This window comes from Pelophylax lessonae (genome assembly GCF_965119305.1).
Source record: "Pelophylax lessonae genome assembly, chromosome: 1".
In the NCBI taxonomy this organism is placed as follows: domain Eukaryota; kingdom Metazoa; phylum Chordata; class Amphibia; order Anura; family Ranidae; genus Pelophylax; species Pelophylax lessonae.
In genome coordinates, this window is record NC_138768.1 from 513,738,266 (window position 1) to 513,761,830 (window position 23,565).

At 44.5% G+C, this 23,565-nt stretch overlaps 1 protein-coding gene across 1 annotated transcript in view; it reads left to right on the top strand.

The window, feature by feature from the left end:
* Nucleotides 1–23,565, top strand: part of LOC309547322 (uncharacterized protein) — a gene marked incomplete at both ends in the record, with an annotated part of 145,206 nt that overhangs the window by 18,670 nt on the left and 102,971 nt on the right. The window contains 3 exons of the mRNA XM_082247156.1: nucleotides 18,767–18,853; nucleotides 19,034–19,256; nucleotides 19,331–19,479. Coding sequence (XP_082103282.1) covers nucleotides 18,767–18,853; nucleotides 19,034–19,256; nucleotides 19,331–19,479 — 459 coding nt within the window. The remainder of the gene's footprint in view (nucleotides 1–18,766; nucleotides 18,854–19,033; nucleotides 19,257–19,330; nucleotides 19,480–23,565) is intronic.

Below are 23,565 nucleotides of genomic sequence, written 5' to 3' on the forward strand. Positions count from 1 at the left end.
CATAATGATAGTGTGCCCAGTGGGCCACATTCTGCATAATCATGCCTTGCCTCACAGCTGAAAAATCCACAGTTGGTATTGGTATCTGCATTATCTATATCAGTGATCTCCAAACTGGGGCCCAGGGGCCGAATGCGGCCCTTTGTTTGTCTTTGTTCAGCCCTTGATATACTAGTCCTCCTACTGACACCAACAATAGGGCAATATTCCTTCCACTGAAACCAGCAATGGGGCACAGTTCCTTCCAACGACACCAATGATGGGGCACTATTCTTCCCACTGACACCAATAATAAGGCACTATTCCTCTCACTGACACCAATGATGGGGCACTATTCCTCCCACTGACATCAATGATGAGGCACTATTCCTCCCACTGACATCAACGATGGGGCACTATTCCTCCCACTGACAGCAACAATAGGGCACTAGTCCTCCCTCTAACACCAATGATGGAGCACTAATTCGCCCACTGGCACCAACGATGGGACACTAATAGTGCCCCCCCATATACCAAAGATGGGACATTGCTTACTCCCACTGATACCAAAACATTTTCTACTCCCAATGGCCATGGTCCGGCCCCCTTAAAGTCTGAAGCACAATAAACTGGCCCTTTTTTAGAAAGTTTGGAGACCCCTGATCTACATTAAACAAATTTTGGTTAGACCCCTACTACAGCTTGAATTGGTAGGAAAGAAAACCAAACACTACAGCTACAGAGGTTCTCGGTAAAACCCCATGATGAAGGATAGGTAGAAGGCAACCTGCACATGCAACACACTTATTCAGGGTAAACTAGGGCACTTGTTAAAGATTGCAAGTATACATATATATAAAAGCAAGACAAACTATGGTGTCACATACTGATACATGCCCCCAAAGTATTAGAAAACTGTAAAAGTAGACTTTGCAATAAATGCTAATTATAGGCACTAGGGTTGAGGTTTGGGTTTGCCACTACTACGGGTTTTTGATGAACCCTTGGTATTCATGAGCTTCGTGAATTGTGGACGTTTGGCCAACAACTTAGCATATTCACAGTCTAAAAAAAATAACAATTTATAATGCAGTGCATAGCCTTTACTCCTGATCAGCTGATTCACAGGAGCCATTATTTTAAATTGATGGATAACATAATGCCCTTTCTTTAACCCCTTCCCGCTTCCGACTCCTGGCCCTTCTAAATGCTGGGAGGCGGAGGTGAGCATTCCGGTCATGTGAACACTGTGATTGACTGCAAGTATGCATCGGGAGCTTTCCGGTCTCCCCCGGTAACTGGAAAAGTGTTTACATAGGGGCTGCATATATTCAGCCTCTCGGTGTTATAGCCCACCTGCCGATAGGCCCCATATATGCATACGACCGGCAGTAAGAGGTTAAAAATGTGAGCTCTGCGCACCCATATTTTCAGTGTCTTTTAGGAAGAGTAGACAATTCTGTGCAGGGAGAGATACTGTTTTTATTGAATTTTATTTTATGGGATTTTTTGGTACATGTTTCCCCATGGCATTGCCTGGCTTCCTGTGCTTTTTGATTGACAACATCTTGGCAATTAGACAAAAAAATAGTCAGAATTGAATGAAAAGATTCACCACCTCCCATAGACTTCAATAGAGTTCACCACAAAGTTTGAGAACTTCAAGCCAGATTCAGAAAACTAATTAAAATCCAGGCAGATTGACTCATTCCTAATGGGTACCATATTTTATATTTGTTGCGTCATATTCCATATTATTTTGAGTCGGCGCTTTATGTATAGCCTGGGGTTCTTGAAGCTTGCATCTGTGGGAAACTTTTCATTTATGATCCCCTGTTTTTTTTGTGTAGTTGGGCAACATTCAGATTACATCTCAGCTAATCAATTTCTCAGAAACATTTCTTTTCACCTACACACTTGTACTAATCTTAAAAGAAGCCGACAAACAGGTTATACATTTACAATGTTTGTATTATGGTGTAATGATATAATAAATGGTATATAAAGTCTAAATATGCACAATAAATGTTAGCTTTATCTTTACAGGCTTTCTCATCCTTATAGATTGGTCGGCAATAGATAGAAAAGTATGGACAATGGACTTTCTATTGCCTATAATCAGCTGATGACATTAAGGTTTGTGATAAAGACTCATGAGACTGATATCCCATATTTTTCATGTGTTTATTTATGAAAAATAATATGACTAGATAAATACTAATTAAAGAAGTTCTATATATCTTAATGCATTATATGCATTAAAGCGGTGTTCCAGCTGGGAAAAAAAAAAAAAATGAAAAGTCAGCGGTTACAAATACTGTAGCTGCTGACTTTTAATATATAGACACTGTCCAGGGAGCCCACGATGTCAGCACCCCAGCAGATTTTTGGATCGACTGTTGGTTGCTGCTGCCACCATTTGTTCTAAGGGAAACCGGCGGTGAAGCCTTTCTGCTTCACAGCCGGTTCCCTACTGCGCATGCGTGAAGCGCGCTGTGCATTCTAAATGGCTTGGGGGCGGGGGTCGAGGGCGAACTTCCAAAGGACGGCACCGCAGCACTGTCTCCCAGAAGTGGGGAAGGGTACCTGTCAAAAACAGGAACCTGTTCCCCCCTAAAAGGTGCCAAATGTGGCACGCTTTCTCCCCCCCCCTCCAAATGTGGCACGGGAGGGGGGGGGGGAGAAAGCAGATGAGCAGAAGTTCCACTTTTAGGTGGAACTCTGCTTGAAGATAAAAAACCTTCTGTGTGCAGCAGCCCCCCCTAATACTTACCTGAGCCCCATCTAGATCCAGCGATGTGCACAAGTTTCTTGGCTGTCCAGGACTTTCCCTCCTGATTGGCTGAGAACAGCAGTGGGCGTTATTGGCTCCTGCTGCTGTCAATCTAAGTCAGTTAGCTAGTGAGAAGAGAGAGGGGGTGAGGCCAATCTGCGGCTCCCTGTCTGAATGGACACACAGAGCAGTGGCTTGGCTCAGGTGCCCCCATAACACGCTGCTTGCTGTGGGGGCACTCAGCGGGAGGGAGGGGCTGGGAGCGCCAGCGGGGGACCCAAGAAGAGGAAGATTTGGGCTGCTCTGTGCAAAACCATTACACAGAGCGGTTAGGTATGATAGGTTTGTTATTTTTGTATTTTATTTGAACTTCGATGGGAGAAGGGATGAGTGGGATACTCCAACTTGAACTATGAACAAATGTTGAGGACACTAACTGTAGAATGCAGCAAGGCCGCTGCTTCACCTTGATACTGCAGTGAAGATAGTAAATGTGATGCTGTTGTGTTGAACCTTCAGGGTCCTACCTTGGCACCCCCTTTCTCTACTTGCTGTGTGTGCTAGCTCCACTGAGTCTCCACTGTAATGGCCCCTTTCCTGTGCAGACCCCTGGCAAGCTTCCCAGTACTCACGGACACTGTTTTTCCCTGGGTCAGATCCACTGTCAGTATCCTGGACCTTCTGGCTCAGCACCACACTCCTGTTCACTAGGCCGACTGCCCATGACCACCTTTCTTGCTGACAGGAGGAGAGACCAACGTCACCCTCCTCCTGGGACCTGGCTTCCCGCCCAAAGACGCCCTGTCACATGTGCCTCTGGCTTTTATAGCCTATCCCAGGATGCACCATTCTTGTGCCTTCCCACTGGGATAGCCACAAAAGCCTGTGTGTCACTGGCTTGGTTTCCTCTACTGTCCAACAGGCTCCCCTATTGGATACAGTGGGGACACTCGCTCAGACCAAGTGAATCACACATGGACACATGTAACAGGCAAAACTACTGATCAGGCTCCCCTGATAAGCAGATGGAGCAAAACAATGACTTTTCCTAGCACCTATCTAGGAGGGTGCTATATCTGTATAGAGGAGGCCCCTTCTCTCAGGGGGGCCCAGGGCAATGGTCCCTTTTGCCCCCTTATAATTCCGGCCCTGGGTGATGCAGCCTTGTGCATCGGCACAGATTGCACACCCCAAAGGCTGGCCCTGGTTCTACATCAGCAGCTCAGGAAATGTTGAAGCCTCTTCACAAGACAAAGGTTAGTAACCTGTGGGTCAGCCATAGATTGCACACCTTGGTTCCTGATTAGAAGCAAAGGAAATATTGAAGGCCCTTCACAGAACAGAAGTAATGAACCACTGTGGGTCAGCCACAGGTTGCACACCTTAAAGACTGACCATGGTACTTGATCGGTAGCTCAGGAAACCCTGAAGCCATTACATCACAGATAGACTATGTTCTGATTTGTGCATCGAACCCACAGAGATGTACACATGGGGGTCCATGCAGGTCTATGCAGTCACCTGCCTGCATAGGTTTACACAGGGCCGGGACAAGGAGTGGGCAGAAGGGATGGCTGCCCTGGGCACAGTGTGAATTGTAGGGATGGGGGCACCGCAAGTTCTTTCTACTATAAAGCTGACAAGGGTAGTGACAGCGGCATCACTACTTCTGTCAGCCCATAGCTAGAAGCGGCAAGGAGAGGATGATAGAGCAGGGAGAATGTGCGGGCTGTGCTCTCTCTCCCCCTCCTCCTCATAAGCTTGCATATAATAGGGGGGAGGCATTTTTGCCTTGGGCACTGGATGATCTTGTCCCGGCACTGGGTGTACGGATCAGTACACAGTTGTGAATGAGGCCTAACACGACAACTGGATTAACTAGCATTTTTAGAAGGTAGACTACTCTTTTGACTTCAGAAATTTCCTTTAAAAAGTCCCCCTTGTACCCACAAAATGTATTTATTGCTCAATTCTCATATTAAGTTGCCATCATTCCCTTGTTCAAGGGTCAGCTCTTTGTACTGGGGATTTGTGTTTGGAGTTTTTTTTTCATGAACATTTCACTTTTTTTAAACTCTAACTAATGAAACCGTATAATTACTTATTTATGACTTTTAAATTCAGTTTTTATCACCACGTATGTGCGGCCACGGGTTCGTGCCTGGGGTCCGGTGCGTGTCTGTTCACCGGTTTAGGTGCGATTTATTTCCGAAAATTTGCCTGAATACGCAGCTGAACCGAACCCAGACATGCACAGGACCCTTCTGCAATCCGAACCATGGCCGTCCTGGACCTGTGTGAACCGGCTCCATTGAAAGCTGGTCATACTCGCCTGTCATGCGAATTGGATGCAGGGAAACCTGCATCCAATTGTCATATGTGTGATCCCGGCCTAAAGCTGAGTATATCCTGAACTATCTGCTGGGCTTTCTCAGCAAAGTGGCCATGGAAATTAATATTGCTGTTAAAAAATACTATCCTACAGACAATTTTCTAAACTTACAACAGTTCAATCTTCACAAATCTTTTTTTGCATTTACAAATACATGTATTTGCTTTACTTCTATCTCTAGCTCCATGTGAGTGCAATGAGACAAATGAATTAAAATTGTAGTAAAATACAGAGCAATATTTTCCATAGTCACCAATAAATAATATAATATAATAATAAATGTAAAAAACAAAATCAGCATTTTTGATGCGTTTTCGAAGAGCATTGATGCATTTTTCCCCTCTTTTTTCCATTCATCTCAATTCAGGACATGTGCATTGCAGTGCTTTTTTGATGCATTTTTATGTGTTCTATACAGAAAAAGTGCAGTGTTCTAATGTTGCTGACTGTACTGGAATGCACCGCACTGGTGTGAACTTGGGCCATTGGAAAACTAATGCCCTGTACACACTATCAGATTATCTGAAGACTTTTGTCTGCAGACTTACCAAAACCATATAATATGAGGTCAAACCTAAACACTTTCAATTTGTATGCAATCCGGCAGGCCCTTGCACTACATAGAAAAGGTAAATCTGAAGACAAAAGTCTTCAGATAATCTGATAGTGTGTACAGGGCATTAAGCTGGATACACACTATACAACTTTTGCTGTTTGATTTCCTTTAGATTTACCTTCAACTATATAGTGCAAGGGCCTGCCTGATTGCATACAAATTGAAAGTGTTTAGGTTTTACCTCATATTATATGGTTTTGGTAAGTCTAAAGGAAAAAATCGAAAGAACATTGTGTAGTGTGTATCCAGCTTTAGAAAATACTGTGCATGCTTTTACTTCAGATGAAAAATGCACTGGACTGCATCTGGCGTGAACAAGCCCTTAGGTCTGGTACACATCTATGCTTTTTTTTAGTGTGTTTCCAGTTTTGCAGAAAGACACTACAGTCCATTTAACATGGTTTCCTATGGGTCACCTTCACATCTGTGCATTTTATGGAAAGGGCCAGGGACTTTTTTCTGGTCTTTGGTTCCATACACTTTAATGGACTAAGAACATGTATTGAAAAACGCAAAGTGCACTTTGAATATGCAAACTGCAACCTGCATAGATGTGAACCAGGCCTAAGGCTAAGTTCACATGTAGGCGTTTTGGGGCGTTTGTGGGGAGTTTTTCTGCTCTAGGATCAGCTCAAAAAACGCCCAACAAGACAAATCCTATTCATTTCAATGGCCCCTGTTCACATCTGAGCGTTTTGACGTTTTAAGCAAAACGCCCAACGCTCAAAAAAGTACATGAGCTTCTTTTTGGGCAGATTACAGGCGTTTTTATTTTTTTCCATTGGTCACTACTAGTCAACCTAAAAACGCCTGCACAAAAACGCCTGTAAAACGCCTGAAAAAACGCCTGAAAAAATGCCTGCAAAAACGCCTAAAAAACGCCTGTAATTAGCAATGCCAAGATGTGAATGTAGCCTAAGGCTCCGTTCACATGTCAGCGTATGGATCGCGGGCAGAATTGCCGCGATTCCACCTGCGATCCGGAGATTATTGCAAATCGCGGGACGCCTGTGCGTTGCCCGTGATTTGCAATAGCCCCCCAAACGCTGAGCGATGTTGCCGCGATTTCTGCCTGCCGAATCGCGGTAACATCGCGCAAAAAAAATCGCGGGACGCAATACGCTCCAAAGAAGCTCTTGTACTTTTTTGGGCGTAATGCGTCCCGCGATTTTTTTTGTTGCGCGATGTTACCGAGATTCGGCAGGCGGAAATCGCGGCAACATCACTCAGCGTTTGGGGGGCTATTGCAAATCACGGGCAACACACAGGCGTCCCGTGATTTGCAATAATCTCCAGATCGCGGGCGGAATCGCGCAGCGATCCATACGCTGACATGTGAACGGAGCCAAAAGGCTGTGTTTTCCAACCCTAGCTGAATTCCCACCAACAATGCATGTTTTGCAGGGCAATGTCATATATATATATATATATATATATATATATATATATATTTTTTTTTTTTTTTTTTAAACTATGGGTGGATATCCACAAAACAAGAACAAGGACTTTGTATTGGAGGTCTATAACTGATTTCACAATTCATCATTTTTTAATTGATACCCCCAAAGAGTTAATGGGTGTAACATATAACGAGTATGAATTAAGCACACATGTGGTGTCACTTTAGTGGATATTTAGCGTATATTAAGTCTGCTCAGGGAAGGAAAGAGACTGATAAGCAAGCATTGTTTGGCTTTTGTGGTAGAGCAGAAACAATGGCTCAGAACAGTACAAGGCCCCAAAAGGATGTTGACTCAGAGGTAAGCAACTGAGGCAAAATAGTCAGAATGCCATGTTATGGCTTTACATTTGATTAGAAATTGAAAAGTGTATTGATGTTTCCTCTTGTGTATCCTCTAGTATGACATTGTGTTATGTATTTCTTGGTGTGTGAAGTTTTTGTGTATGGCTTTTATGTTATTGCCTATACTAATACTAATATATATATATATATATATATATATATATATATATATATATATATATATATAACCTCTCCAACCAATGTTTGTAGGTAGCGTTCTAATATAGGAAGACTAAATTTGTTTAGAAAGCTTTGCCATTAAAGCAGTATTAGGCCCAGAAGTAAACCTTTTATATTGCAGCTTATTCATTTTTAGATGTGATGGCTGCATTAGCTTTCTTTTAATTTCAGCTGATATTCCAGCCAGTATGTCCTGTTTTTCAACGGAGCAAGCTCTATGGTAGATGGAGCAGATAAAAGGGTTGAGAGAAGCCATTTACCACTGAAAAAGGTCAAACCATTTAACACTGGCATTGTGAGCAAACCTAACTGGATTAAATAAAAGTAGAACTCAGGCTGGAGTCAGAGTGGTGTGATTTTAGAAATCGCATGTGAATTGCAGTGCATGTCTGTGCAATGTGACTTCATTCATACAAATTGTATGGCTGAATTTGCATTGAGTTTGCACCAAATTGGTGCAAGACCCCTCTCCCCCCTCTTTTTGTGCAGTGTACAGATTGGACACCTGACTGACGCTTTTGGGGGGGACCAGTGACATTACTGCAGTAATCAGTGCTAAAAATATGCACTGTTACTGTATTAATGACACTGGGGTTAACACCAGGTGTGATCAAAGGGTTAAATGTGTCCCTAGGGGGTGCTATTTAACTGTGTGGGGGGGATGGGCTCACTGGGTGAACAGAGACCTGTGTTCCTAAATAGGAACACAGGATCCCTTCGTTCATCACTCACAGTACAGCGGTCTGCTGTGTTTACATTAGCAAACAACTGTTCTGTCTCAATGGGGATCAATTGTGTGTGCCCAGCGGACATGACAGCCGCTGGACCTGCCGATTGGCTGCTACACGAAGCGATGTACATGTATGTTTCGTGTAACAGAGCCGACCTGTTGCAGTAGAACTACGATGGCTGATCGGCAAATGGTTAAACCTTGCAAAAATTGACTGAATGGAATTGCAGAAGTGTGGTCCTGCAGTCATGTGTGACCTCTAGTGGCTGCTTTGCAATATATTGTTTCTACACCAACCTATAGGAAATGCATTAAAAGGGCTGTAATGAAACATGCTACAGTTGCTCACACAAGTTTATTGGGTGGGGGAGGAGGCAAAGAATCTGGTTGCTGTAGCAAATAGTTAAAAAAAAAAAAAAAAAAAAAAAAAAATTTTTTGCTTTCTGAAAAGAAGCATGGGAATATGTGCAGTGTACTCTTTGCATTAACACTTTTTTTTTTTTTTTATTTCACTTGCAATTAAAAGCCAGAAGAGTCAACCGAGAATGGCATTGGCGATTCAAAGGTAAATATGGAAAACTGCTCAAATCACAGATCTGAACGCTAACATTTTTCAGACTTGGTGACTCTGTTTGTTACAACAGAAGCCTTCAAAAATGTACTGTATTCCAGAGGTGTGTCCCCTGAGTTTGTCTTGGCCCACCACTGTACCTAGTGGTTCCTCTTGCTGACCTCCCCACCACTAGTGTGACCCAAGGGGATCGGCACTTTTGGGTTCACCAAGGGGATCGGCACTTTTGGGTTCACCAAGGGGGTTGGCACTGTTGTCTTAAGACCTAAAATATAAACTAAGCATATTCCTCTATAGTGTTTGTCTCAATTAGTAGTGTCCCATTCTGTCTGCTTTGTTCCTCTATCACAGGGGTCTTCAAACTTTTGCCCTCCAGCTGTTCAGGAACTACAATTCCCATCATGCCTAATCTTGTCTGTGATTGTCAGAGTTTTTCAAAGCCTCATGGGATGTGTAGTCCCGCAACAGCTGGAGGGCTGTAGTTTGAGGATCCCTGCTATCAGCATGCATCCCTTCTGACAAGTTTTGGTTTTTAGGAAGAGCAAAGGACAGGGGAGGTATCTCTAGCTGATTTGAGTCTCAGATCTGTTCCTGTGTGCAGGATGGTGTCCCTTCAATTGGTTCTCACAGCTCCCCTCACTGAGCACTGCAGTGTAACTTTAGCTGTCTGCCCCCCCCCCCCTTTTTTTAAGCTTTAGAAGTTCTGGGCTTCTCCACCTGGAGGAAAATCAACTATCCAGAGACTCTAGTAGAGCCCTCACCTGTGGTCATGCTCCCAATTCCTCCCCTGTGTTGCAGCCTGCTTGACTGCAGGTCCTCCTGAAGGACAGCAATATGGTGGATGTGTTGAGTATGACATCCAGACACCAGGGTGAGAGCATAGAGAAGTGGGTGGACAAGTCATTTCTGCTATCTCGGTTTGGCATGCAGGAAACTACACTTCCCATTGGGATGTTGGCTCCTTGTTGGATGTTAACCAGGTGGGTGTTAGTGGGGACTTTTTATGTTGAGCCACACAGGCTATGGAGGCTTTTGTATATGCTTAACAAGGCCTTACTTGGTTTTGTGTTCAATATATTTCTTTGGGTCTGTCCTGTCTAACTTGTACAATACTTTTGATCGAGGACTCGGCAGTAACCATATTCCAGCAGTGTGAACCCAGGCTGGTCAGGGATTTCAGCCTGGGCTCACATAGGAGCGGTATGGGAAACCGCATGTGATTCAGACCAGAATTGGTTCCGGTTTCAAAGTGCACGTGTTTCTTTGCAGAGCCCCCCCCCCCCCCCCCCCATTCATTTTGCGGTGTGTTTTCAAGTACTCATGAAATACTTGGTATTGGTGCAAACTTACAAATGGATAGTGGTTAAACTTTGGTGGCACAATGATTGCTTTTAAGTAGATCATTGTGTTGTAACCCTAATCTAGCCACTGATGGGCTTGGAACTGGTAAACCGGTGAACTGCTATTTCAATTTCTTTCAAAACCACTCCAAGCTAAACTGCACCATTAATTATAAAATACAGCAATAAAACCCTGACAGAGGCTCTATCCTTCCCTACCTATACATGGTGGTCTTTATACTGACTGCTATATAGATTGCAGGTAAACCTAATGTTCTTGCCCTTATTCAATTAAATCTTATACAGTGGCAGTGTGTGAACCTCTGGGTTTTTTTTTTTTTTGCCATAAAATGTTATCTGACACTCAGTCTCCACAATTCTAATTGCATGTTGAAGTAGATATTAAATGCATATTCAAGTAGGATAGAACCTCTGTCAGGGTTTTATTGCTGCACAATCTTTCAGCTAATTTATTTTATTGTCTCGGTGCAGCATGAGACTCTTCCAGTAGTGCCTGTCCCAATCTCTCTTCTCTGGATGCTCTTGGCCCCTCCTACCCAAGTTCCCCCAGAGCAAGCAGCTTGCAATGGGAGCACCCAAACAGGCTCGTTCCTGAGCCACAGTTCTGTATCAATTCAGTTGTGCCTTGGCCTCCTCTCCTCATTGGCTCAGTGACTGGAATTGATGGCAGCAGGAGCCAATGGCTCCCACTACTGTCTCAGCTATGGGGGGGCGGGAAGTTGAGCTCCTCAGAGCTGAAGCTCTCGTGCACATCGCTGGATTGAGATGGGGCTCGGGTAAATATTTGGTAGGGCATTTTGATAAAAAAAAAACCTTGAGCCTTTAGAACCACTTTAAATCCCACATCAGTTTAGTCCTAGTTCTAAGAACAGCTGACTTGCTCCCTGCAGCAAAGTGCCTGGCTCCCTAGTGTTAGTGTGTGTGTGTATACAAGTGTTTGGGCATCCACACTCATTGGAAGGAAGTGGCTTGCAGAAGCTATAAAACATCAACATTACAGAATAAGCTCAGCTGAATGTGACTAAATACTACTAGCCATTACATGAATTAATGAGGACCTGCATGTTGGTTTCAGCGGAAAATATATAAATTGACTAGGAACTTTGTGCTAATTTTGAAAGCCAGGAATAAAAACGGAAAGCTTTTGTCATAGTTGTGAATTCTATTTCAATGCATATTGCCTTAAACTAGCATAAAGTAATTCTTCTGATATTTCCTTCACTTTAAGGAGACGACTGCAAGCCCAAATTCCAGAAATGTGCACACACAGGTAAGATTACCTAGTTTTATATTTAATAAGTCATACATGTGATGAGATGGAATCCAGTGGGATTCACTTGTTAAAATGTGCATGGAGAATGTCATATGACAGACTAAGTTAAATGTCTTTAATTCCGATGTGTATGGCAGAACTGCACCAAGTTGGGAGACCTGCACACCATTCCGTTCCAGCATTTGTAAAACCCTTTGTGGAGTTCCACCCTTAAAATACTAAGGGGTATCTTCTTGTGCAAAAAAAACATTTTAGTGTATCTGTACCCATGATGCAAGGGGAAGTTCTGACCCCCCCCCCCCCTCCATCCAGTCTTGATATCTGGGGCACTCTCCTCTTACTGGACAGGAAGGGGGAGACTTGTAACTGGGGACAAGAAGCTAAGATGCCAGTATTGAGCAACCCAATCACTACTCCACTACTAGGGATGTGCAGAAGTGACATTGGGGCTCTAATAGACCCTGATATCATAGTTACATAGTAGGTGAGGTTGAATAAAGACAATAGTCCATCCAGTTCAACCTGTGTAGGTGTGTGGCTGTAATCATCTCGCATACCCCTGAATGTTCTGATCCTTGAGATGTACGTCTAGTAGTCTTTTGAAAGCCACCATACTACCTGCAGAAACCACCTTGTGGTAGAGAATTCCACAATCTTGTAGCCCTAACAGTAAAGAACCCCCCACTTTGCCTGAGGTTAAAACGCTTCTCCTCTAATCGCATTGTATGCCCCCAAGTCCTCATGCAATCCCTTCGACTGAACACCTTTTTTTTTTTTTCTAAGCCTAGATCCCCATTGAGATATTTAAAAATTGCTATCATGTCCCCCTCAGGCGTCTCTTCTCCAGGGAGAATAAATCAAGCGATTGCAGACGCTCCTCATAGCCAAGGTCCTCCAATCCCCTAATTAGTTTAGTTGCCCTTCTCTGGACCCTCTCCAGCTCCAACACATCCCTTCTGAGGACTGGCGACCAGAACTGGACAGAATACTCCAGATGCGGTCAGACCAGAGTTTTATCAAGTGGAAGGATTATAGTCTTATCTCTGGAATACATCCCTTTCTTTATGCATGCTAATATTCTGCTAGCCTTGGCAGCTGCCGCTTGACATTGCATGCTGTTGCCTAGTCTATCATCAACCAAGACTCCCAGATCCTTCTCCATTTTTGATTCTCCCAAGGGTTCCCCTCCTAACGTGTATTGTGCTTTTATGTTTCTAGTCCCCAAGTGCAAAACCTTACATTTCTCCACGTTAAACCTCATTTGCCATGTCGTTGCCCATTCCGTTATTTTGTCCAGGTCTTTTTAAAGATAACCACCTGTTGGCTTTTTTATTTTGCCCCCTACATGTACATATTTATGAATGTAAACATGCTCCTGTGTGAGAAAATAACAGTGTGACACACAATGGAGTTGGAGCAATAACTCTTGGGTCATAAATGGTTAATGCTAAAATTGAGTAGCTAAGTGTTAGCGTGTCCTTTAGTTATGGTGTTTCCTCCAGTGGGGAAACATCACCAGGAACTGGGGTGAGAGCTGTCTAGTTGACGGGAGAGGCTAAGGTCTCTCAAAGGCGGCCATAGGTCGGGGGCCCTGGTTTGTTTTTTGGCAGCAAGTTACCTCAGCGTCTCCTCAGTGGGGGTCTGCTCTTCATGCTCTGAGGTGCATACAGTCCTCCTGCATCCTCTGGCCAGCATGTAGCTCCAGCTGGACCGGATGAGGGGGGACATCTTTTCCGGTGGAGGCAGGCAATTCTGCCAAAAGCCGTGGCTTCCAGTTCTGGGCCATGGTAATGGAGAGTGGGCTGGACAATAGGCTAGTGCAGCCAAAAGCTGGGGGACAGCAACAGGCACACAGGCAGGACCACTCCTAGGAGATATCAGAGGCACAGGTCTCGGGACTGCTCCAGGTGAAGCCAGCCATCTTGAGGTATAAGAACCCTGGGGTGGTTTTTCCCTTACTACCCCCCCCCCCCACTAGCTCCATGGTGTAGTTTCCTGAGGGGTGATGTGCTTATGGTGCTGGGGGGGCCAGTATGGGTGCTGAGCTGTCTTTTCTTATGTGTGCCTCATAGCTCCAAGAGAAGATGCCCATCATGCAAAGCTACTATGGCAAAATCCAGGACTAAGGCTCTTTGTAAAGAGTGTGTAAGAGAGCTTAGTTGGGGACCATTCGACAAACAGTGTACTAATTTAGCTACATCTGACAAGTAGCTTTCCAGTAATTATAACACAAATCTACAACTTTCTAAGCCCCAAACCCCCCCCCCTCAGCCAACACAGCAAGAGATTGCTCTGACCCCACCCCGGCAGTACCCTCCACGAGTGGAGCACTTTGGTACTAATAAACAAGGTGAAGAGTGACAGTACACAGTCAGAAGCGGAAGGGGTGGATGGGGAGCCCACTAAAGTTTCTAGGTACAAGTTAACCCTTGAAGAGGTGGATTTTTTTTTTTTTTGGGAGGAATCCAGGAAGAGAAGAAATCTTCTCTTCATGGTCAAATGTACTAGGGCCTAGGTGAGTAAACTAAATGGATTCCACACTTTAAAAGGTTCTTCTTTCCTTAGAAAAGTCAGAAGAGCCAGTCATGGGCCTTTTACAAAGCAATCAACCTAGATCGGTAAGGCAAGCCATGTTGGCACTGGGGTCGCTAACTGCTGCAATCCCAGCTGTACAGTGGGTGGGGTCTCCACTTTCGCCCTCCTAAAACTGTTCATCCTAGAGGTATGGGACTGCACTCGGGGTTCCCTGGATTCCCTAGTGCATGTACCGGTACGTAGTAAGATCTCTAACCTGTCTCAGGGTCTCGCTTGGGTCCCACCAGTGTCAAAGAGTCCTCGCTACAGACACAAGTGGGACAGGGTGGGGCGCACAGCTGGACTACCAACTGGTGCAGGGGGGTCCTGGGGGGGATAAAAATTCCAAGCGATCTTCAAATTGGAGAGAACTGGGGGCAGTCATACTGGCTCTCAGAACTTTCCAGACAGGACTACAGGGACACAATGTACATGTCTGCTCAAAGAAATTATGCAGTAGCTGCTTGTATCCACCAACAAAGGGGAACAAAACAAATCTATGTGGGTTCTGGCAGAAGTAATTTTTCAGTGGGCCGAAGCTCAAGTGCTTTCCCTGTCGGTGGTTAACCTAAAGGTAGGATTGAACCAACTGGCTGAATTTTTTCTGAGCTGGAAAAACTTTAAGGAAAGGCGAATGGATCCTTAATCAGGATGTCTTCAGGTTGATCACTCAGATATGGGGTGGGGGGGTGGTCCCCCCCCCCCCATGCATGGATCTGTTTGACCCCCAGCAAAACACGGCTCTAGTTCTCCTTGGGACAGGGCACTAGGAGTGGGACGCACTTGCTCAGTTGGAATTTCTACAAATGCTATGCCTCCCTCCGCCTTGCAGAAAAGCAATGGGGTTTTTGGGTTCACTTGGTGGCGACTCTGCTTAGTAGCAGGAAAAAGGAAAGTGGGCCATTTACCTTAAGACCTGGAAGCTCTTTAACAGCTGGTGCGCAGGGAGCTCCTTTACATGTAAGTAGTCCAGTGACAGTGCTGGAATTTCTACAAAGGGGGGGGCGCAGATAAAGTTTTACCTGTCGGCACCCTAAAAGGCCAGGTCTCGGCAATGTCTTTTCTAGAAGTATCCTTAGCTGAAAACCCTTGGGTGGTTTGTTTCTTTAAGGCCTTAACAGGCCAAGAACAGTAAGTCTTTTCCCATGTGGGATGTATCTGGTTCTGCAGGCCCTTGGGAGAGCTGTTTTGAACCTATTCAATCTTGTGCGGTGATGTTTTTAACCCTCAAGACACGTTATTTTGGTGGCGATCTCTACCGCCAGAAGAATTGGTGAACTAGAAGCTTTTATTAGCACAAAAAAAAAAGCTCTATTTGATAGAGGTTCTAAAGCCTCTAGACCAGTGGTTCTGAACTCCAGTCCTTGTGACCCCCAACAGGCCAGGTTTACTAAATTACATCACAGGTGATCTCATTTGCTGCTCAGTGATTGCAGTGTTCTAGGCTGCATCTCCCAAAGGTAATATTTAAAATCTGGCCTGTTAGTGGGTCCCAAGGACCAGAGTTGAGAACCACTGCTCTAGAGGTTTGGCCAGATGGCTCAGGTTAGCCATCAGCCAGACATATGCTTCAAGCGGGAAGGAGGCCCCAGCAGGTATCGGGGCACGTTCCACTAGGGCTATAACTTCCCAGGTGGAAAGAGCTGGTGCTACCCTGAAAGCAGATCTGTCAGGCAGCAACCTGGTCCAGGCCCCCCCCCCCCCCCAACACTTACTAAGCGCTACAGGTTGGACCTGTTGTCTGCTAAAGATCAGGCATTTGGGCGCAAAGTCTTTCAAGTGGTGGTCCCACCCTAAGGGTAAGTACTTGCTTATACTCTCAAAGGTGGCTGTCCTGAGACTATGGGGGTGGGAATAGTTCCAGGAGTCTTTCAGGACAGCACTGTTACTCACCCGAAGAAGGGCTGGACATGAGACGGTTAGTATAATATGTCTGTCTCCCCAGCCTGCCGGAGGTACTCTTGGTCACTGGCTAACGGGGCTTAAATCTGTGAGACTGTGGCTCCTTCACAGGAAACTCCACCCCATCAAAGGTGGCTGTCCTGAGAGACTACTGGAAAAGATGTAAGTAACTTTTGTTTTTCAGGAAATGGTGCTGCCGTGGAACAAGTATCTAAGTTGGACATGTCTCTTGCAAAAATATCGATCTAGCCTTTGACATGGGTACATTTAGACCCATGGATAAGAGGGGATATCTTGTTGCACAGGGCCTGGGAGGCATCTGTTATTGGTCTTAAAACCAGCCTTAGCATCTACTTGTGTAGCCAGAAACCTTGAGTTATGGCTTTCACAAATGGACTCGCCTGTCTGCCAGGACACAAGAGATCAGATAATTAAATCTTTTCTACTTTTTCTGACAGGTTTTTTGGCTGATTCCTCCACTGAGTCGGTTAGGATGGCAGCTAGGACATCTGCTTTGAATAATTCGACCAGAAGTCTCTGGCTTAAAATGTGGAAAAAAGACTCTTCGTCTAATCTGCATCCTTTGTAGTCTTCCCCTAACAAGCGACCATCTTTGGTCAAGAGGCTGTGAAATGTAGGGCTGACAGAAAAGTTGTTCCCATGAGGCCAGACCCAAAAAGCATTGGACTGGCCACAAAGAGGTGGGGGGGGGGTCTTGTTTAACCCTCAAGAGCCTGCCACACTACAACTCCTGCTTCAGAGATGAGGAAGATCAAAGGCCTTCTTCCCACAGTGGAAGGGGATCACTTCAGGCCCTTTTATTTTGGATCTGGTGACCAGGGATCACAGACTGGAATTCAATTACCTGCCACTGGAGAGATTGTCACCAGCCTGCCCAGAGATTGAGTAAAGGCTACTGCCTTGAGTCTCCAGATAATAGACCTAGTGGATCAGAATGTCTTGTTCCTGGTTTCAAGGGCAGGAGTTTTTACTCCCACATCTTTGTCCTAAAGAAGCCCTTGGAATTATTGCCTGATATTGAACTTTGTGTTCTCTAAATCACTCGCTCAGATACAAGCACTTTTGTATGGAATCTTTAGTTTAAAAAAACCTGTCTGGCAATGCTGGACTTGAAGGGTGCCTACTTACACATCCCTATTCACCCAGCAGTTTCTACAGCTAGCAGTGAACTTGGGATTGGAGATCTGGCATTTTCAGTTCGGGCTGTCATCCGCCCCATATATCTTTACAAAGGTCCTTGGGGAAGCGCTGGCTCTGTTAAGACGAAAATTAATTATAATCATCCCCTACCTGAACGACCTCCTAGTAGTGTCAGAAACTAGAGGGGGATCTCCAGTCACTAGGCTGGATAGTCAACAGTCTTCTCTGAAGCCTTCCCAAAGTGACATATCTCGGGTGAGATTTCCTCAATAGATCAAAAGAAATTTAACTTATGATGGCATCCTTGCAAACCAACCAGAGGGTCTGGCACAGATGTCCCAAGGGCCGTAGGCCTTATGATCTCGCTTTCTGGCTGTGCCTTGGACGTGGTTCCACCAACGTCCTCTTCAGTTATTCCTTCTAAGGAACTGGGACAAGTCTCCCACGTTCCTTAGACACAAGGGTACAAATCCCCTCCAAGTAAAGAGAACCCTGTGGTGGTCGCCTCTTCACCTAACCAGAGAGCTAGAATAAGTCATGCCAATATCTCAGATATGACACATGCAAGCATTTTTGGATGGGGAACAAATTTTCAAAATGAGGGAGCACAGGGAAAATAGTCCCCGGTGGAAGCAAGAGCAGCATTGAATCAAAGGGAGCTTCCTGCAGTACAGAGAGCCTTAGAGGGTTTTCAGGCTGAGGTCAAAGGACACATCTGCAGATTTGGTCTGACAATATTGCAACAGTGGCGTACCTGAACAAGCAGGTAAGTGCAAGAAGTCGGACCTTGCATTTAACAGCCCAAGATTATCTTGGGCTGAAGTGAATCTAGCCTCCATTTCAGCACTTCATCTGAAAGGGACTCAGAATTGGCAGATTACCAGGGACAATTGGTCCCTCAACCTGGAAATTTTTGCAGAAATTGCCAGCAGGTGGGATTCCTCAGAGGTGGACCTTTTTTGCAGCCCAAACGCTCAGCAAAACAGATTATTTTTTTCCCTGAATCCAGGGGACCAGTCTCTGGGGATCAACACTTTTGTGAATCCTTGGTCATTCAGCCTCTGCCATGGTTTTCATGCCTGCAGGCACTAGCCTTGACCTCCAGTGACTCCCTTTAAGACAGGGCCTGGTATCGTATCTTTCAACTTAATGCTGTGATATCTGAGGAGCAGATGCGAAGCTCTCAGGGGTTCCCAGTCAAGGTTGTGAAGGCCCTAGTTCCCGGAAGCCTGTCACAAGAGTTGTATACTACAAAATTTGGAAGAAATTTAACTCTTGGTTGTCTGAAAAAGATCATCTCCTGGTCCATCTATTCTGGAATTTTTTTTTTTTTTTTTTTTTTTTCTCTAGGGGAAAATTGAGATTGTGTATCTAATGCCTCACAATTGATTAAAATCAATTGTATTTATAACCTAAATTGTATTTGATTTCGGCCACCCATATTTTTCAGGCAAAGTCCTCTGTGCCAGCCAAGAACAAAGGCTTTATAAAGTCACTACTCTTAAGGATCTCTTGCATCTGGCCTTTGAAATATGTGGTAAGGACAAATTAATTTTTAAAAGGATCTCTCTGTGTGTGTGTGTGTGTGTGTGTGTGTGTGTGTGTGTGTGTGTGTGTGTCTATGCACTTCAGTAATAACACATTTTTGCTTGTATGTTCATCTACATTTACCTTGTGTGTAATGTGTGGCTGCTATGACCTTTTTATTTACTCTCAGGTTGCAATACTGCAAAAGATTGCATCCTTTGCTGGCCTCACTGGAGAGGTGGAAAATATTGGTATTGCTGATGAGATGCAGTCTCCCAGAAGACGTTTCCTAAGTGGCAAGAAGAGGCTTGGGCGCTTGGCTAGACTTATTCTTTTCATCACTCCATACAGACTTCAGTGTGCCTTGGGATTTCATGCTGCAGAAAATATAGGCAATTCTAAAGGCTCTGATGGTAAGAGAAATGCATGACTAAAGGTTTGGAGTAATTCAATATGTAAGTATACAAATGGAAGCTTTTGATTACAGAAATTAGGAAATCTCCTCTTAAGCCACATGGAAAAGGAAGCAAGCGGAAACAAGATGACCTAGAGGTCGAAGAGGAGTATCACAGTTGGGTAACACTCATGTCTGAAGACCTACCAGATGAGGATCAAGAGGATGACCCTACATATGAGGCAAGTTAATTTGCACTTGTGTGAAATGCAGAAAATGCTACACTGGTCTTCAAAAGAGCACCAGTTTTGAGGATGCTATTGCTGGCACTATTGATGGTATTTAGACTGTTATGCTAAGTTTTCGACTTCAGTTGAGTTGGATGAAGCCAAAGGCCTCAAAATTGACCGCATTTCTCGTGACAGGTGTACTTTAAAACACTGATCTCCAGGGTCGTCTTTTTTCCAATGGGCATGCCAGGCGGTTGCCCAGGGGCCCCACACACAGGGTGGCAATTACACTGTCGTCCCCCCCCCCCCCCGGCCATATTAGTTTACTTGGTGGTATAGCCCCCCCCCCCCCCCATTGTCCGCCGGTGGCTCTGTCTCCACTGCACACTGGTTGCTAGGAAGGCCAGCCGATTGGCATCTAGCAACCAGTGACATTCTGGGAGCAGACCAATCATGCACAGCGGAGGAGGATCCTCCTCGTCGGCTCGTCCTCCTCTCCGCGCTTGGAAGAATGTGGAAGAAGGAAGTGCTTGGCGCTGCCAATATATGTATAAAGTGAAATGGGTGCTTGTATCAATACTGGGAGATATTATGTGTGAATATCACAAAAATGGATTACAATAGGAAAAAACAGGAAATACAAAGCAATAAATATATACAGTGGGTACGGAAAGTATTCAGACCCCCTAAAATTTTTCACTTTGTTATATTGCAGCCATTTGCTAAAATCATTTAGGTTCATTCTTCTTCCTCATGAATGTACACATAGCACCCCATACTGACAGAAAAACACAGAATTGTTGACATTGTTGCAGATTTATTAAAAAAGAAACTGAAATATCACATGGTCCTAAGTATTCAGACCCTTTGCTGTGACACTCGTATATTTAACTCGGGTGCTTTCCATTTCTTCTGATCATCCTTGAGATGGTTCTACACCTTCATTTGAGTCCAGCTGTGTTTGATTATACTGATTGGACTTGATTAGGAAAGCCACACCTGTCTAGAGAAGACCTTCCAGATCACAATGCATGTCAGAGCAAATGAGAATCATGAGGTCAAAGGAACTGCCTGAAGAGCTCAGAGACAGAATTGTGGCAAGGCACAGATCTGGCCAAGGTTACAAAAAGATTTCTGCTGCACTTAAGGTTCCTAAGAGCACAGTGGCCTCCATAATCCTCAAATGGAAGACGTTTGGGACGACCAGAACCCTTCCTAGAGCTGGCCGTCCGGCCAAACTGAGCTATCGGGGGAGAAGAGCCTTGGTGAGAGGGGTAAAGAACCCAAAGATTACTGTGGCTGAGCTCCAGAGATGCAGTCAGGAGATGGGAGAAAGTTGTAGAAAGTCAACCATCACTGCAGCCCTCCACCAGTCGGGGCTTTATGGCAGAGTGGCCCGACGGAAGCCTCTCCTCAATGTAAGACTCATGAAAGCCCGCATGGAGTTTGCTAAAAACACCTGAAGGACTCCAAGATGGTGAGAAATAAGATTCTCTGGTCTGATGAGACCAAAATAGAACTTTTTGGCCTTAATTCTAAGCGGTATGTGTGGAGAAAACCAGGCACTGCTTATCACCTGTCCAATACAGTCCCAACAGTGAAGCATGGTGGTGACAGCATCATGCTGTGGGGGTGTTTTTCAGCTGCAGGGACAGGACGACTGGTTGCAATCGAGGGAAAGATGAATGCGGACAAGTACAGGGATATCCTGGACAAAAACCTTCTCCAGAGTGCTCTGGGCTGAAGGTTTACCTTCCAACAAGACAATGACCCTAAGCACACAGCTAAAATAACGAAGGAGTGGCTTCACAACAACTCCGTGACTGTTCTTGAATGGCCCAGCCAGAGCCCTGACTTAAACCCAATTGAGCATCTCTGGAGAGACCTAAAAATGGCTGTCCACCAACGTTTACCATCCAACCTGACGGAACCGGAGAGGATCTGCAAGGAGGAATGGCAGAGGATCCCCCAAATCCAGGTGTGAAAGACTTGTTGCATCTTTCCCAAAAAAGACCCCTGGCTGTATTAGATCAAAAGGGGGCTTCTACTAAATACTGAGCAAAGGGTCTGAATACTTAGGACCATGTGATATTTCAGTTTTTCTTTTTTAATAAATCTGCAACAATGTCAACAATTCTGTGTTTTTCTGTCAGTATGGGGTGCTATGTGTACATTCATGAGGAAGAAGAATGAACTTAAATGATTTTAGCAAATGGCTGCAACAAAGAGTGACAAATTTAAGGGGGTCTGAATACTTTCCGTACCCACTGTAAATAAATACGTGGTATACTGATTCCCAGATTGTTAAAAGGAAGGTAAAATTCAATGGTATGATATAAAAACCTTTCCTATAAAGAACAATATGGGAGCATAAAATCTATACTGTAGTGTAAATGTAAACACCTTTTTAAATATAAATAGTGCCCTTCGAGTGAGGGTGAGAAGGTGATGTTAATAAATGGTGCACCACTATAGAGAAAAGGAAAAAATACTTGTGCCAACAAGATATTAAGTGTATAGGTGTGCAAATTGATAAAAAATGAGCCGAATAAATTATGGTGCAATAAATACTCTATATAGTGCAAAGCCAAACCAATAGACAAAGCAAAAACAAATGACTCAAATATTGGTTAACGTGACCAAGTGTGAGGTGCTCAAAAAAGTGATCTACGGTGGTCTCGGTCCCAAAGAGGTCAGAACCTAGTGAGGAACACAGAAAAAAAGTGTGGAGTGCACCAATAAGAATGGTGGTAGAAAAATAAAAATATAAAATACAAAACTCAAATATGGAGGTGTCCTTGTATAAGATGCCTCCAAAGCAATGGCGTACCAATGGAAGAAATGCGCAGGAATATGTGGTCAAAAAGATGCACAAAAGCGCATACAAATAACAGTCCACAGTTATAATAAGGTGCCAGTATCCCTGGTGCCGCGGGGTGGATAATTGTAGGGTGAGAAAATTCGGTGCTCCCCTGTCCAGTGGGTCCGGTGCTCCCCTATTCTAATAAAATACCGAGCTTACCAGAAAAAGCTCCCCGCACAGGGGTAGAGCGCAGTCGATACTTTAGGGATCGCTCCCAAGGAAGAGGGGTCCGGTCACCTGGTCCACTTTAATTACTCCGATTCCCCAGGTCACAATTCTTTGGCATATTGGTAAGGATATCCCAGCTTTAGTACTCCATAAAAGCCATCCCAGGACATGTATAAAAAAAAAAAAATGCCTCCAATAGTGAAATATCGCTTAACAGTCTTTATTGCATCAAAGGTAAAAACAGGTGCTCACATAAATGGCAGCGGTAACAATCATTCATATGGCTTGGGAGCCGCAAGGTCCTCTCTAGTGGTGAACGGTGTGCGTTCCACCGACCGGATCTGCGTTCCAGCGCTTTTGTTTGGTCGACTTGGAACGCAGATCTGGTCGGTGGGCCGACCGGATCTTTTCTCAGTTCCTCAGCAGTCACACGGGGACTTTTCTCCACTCTACGCTTCAGGTAGCGCACAGCAGTCGAAGTCAGCATCTTCTTTCTGCCATGACCAGGTAGCATTTCAACAGTGCCCTTTGCCTTGAATTTGCGAATGATGCTTCCTATGGTGTCTCTTGGTATGTTCAACATCTTTGCAATCTTCTTATAGTCATTGCCCTTCCTGTGAAGAGTAATCACCTCTTCTCGTCTTCCTAGACCATTCTCTTGACTTCACCATGTTTGTAACCACACCAGTAAATGTCTAGAAGGAGCTGAGTATCAGTCATTTTAAAGCTGCCTAATTGGTGCTTATTAGGCTTTATTGCTGCTCCCTGACATCTACAGGTGTTTTCAATACCTGATTGAAAACACTTCAATGAACCTCTGTTCTTCAGAGTGGTAGTCTTTAAGGGGTTTAATTGTGTCAATGAAGAATTCACAAAAGAAACATTTACTACTGTATTACAAAACCAATTGTCATTTTAGTTGCATATGCTTCTTTAAGAAGTCCTTGTAGGATTTCATTCTGAATACAATTACAAATGTACACTAAATTCCCTAAAACCCTTTACAGCATTGGGGGTTGAATAATTTTGAACACAACTGTATATTAAAGGAGCGGAAACGTTTTTGT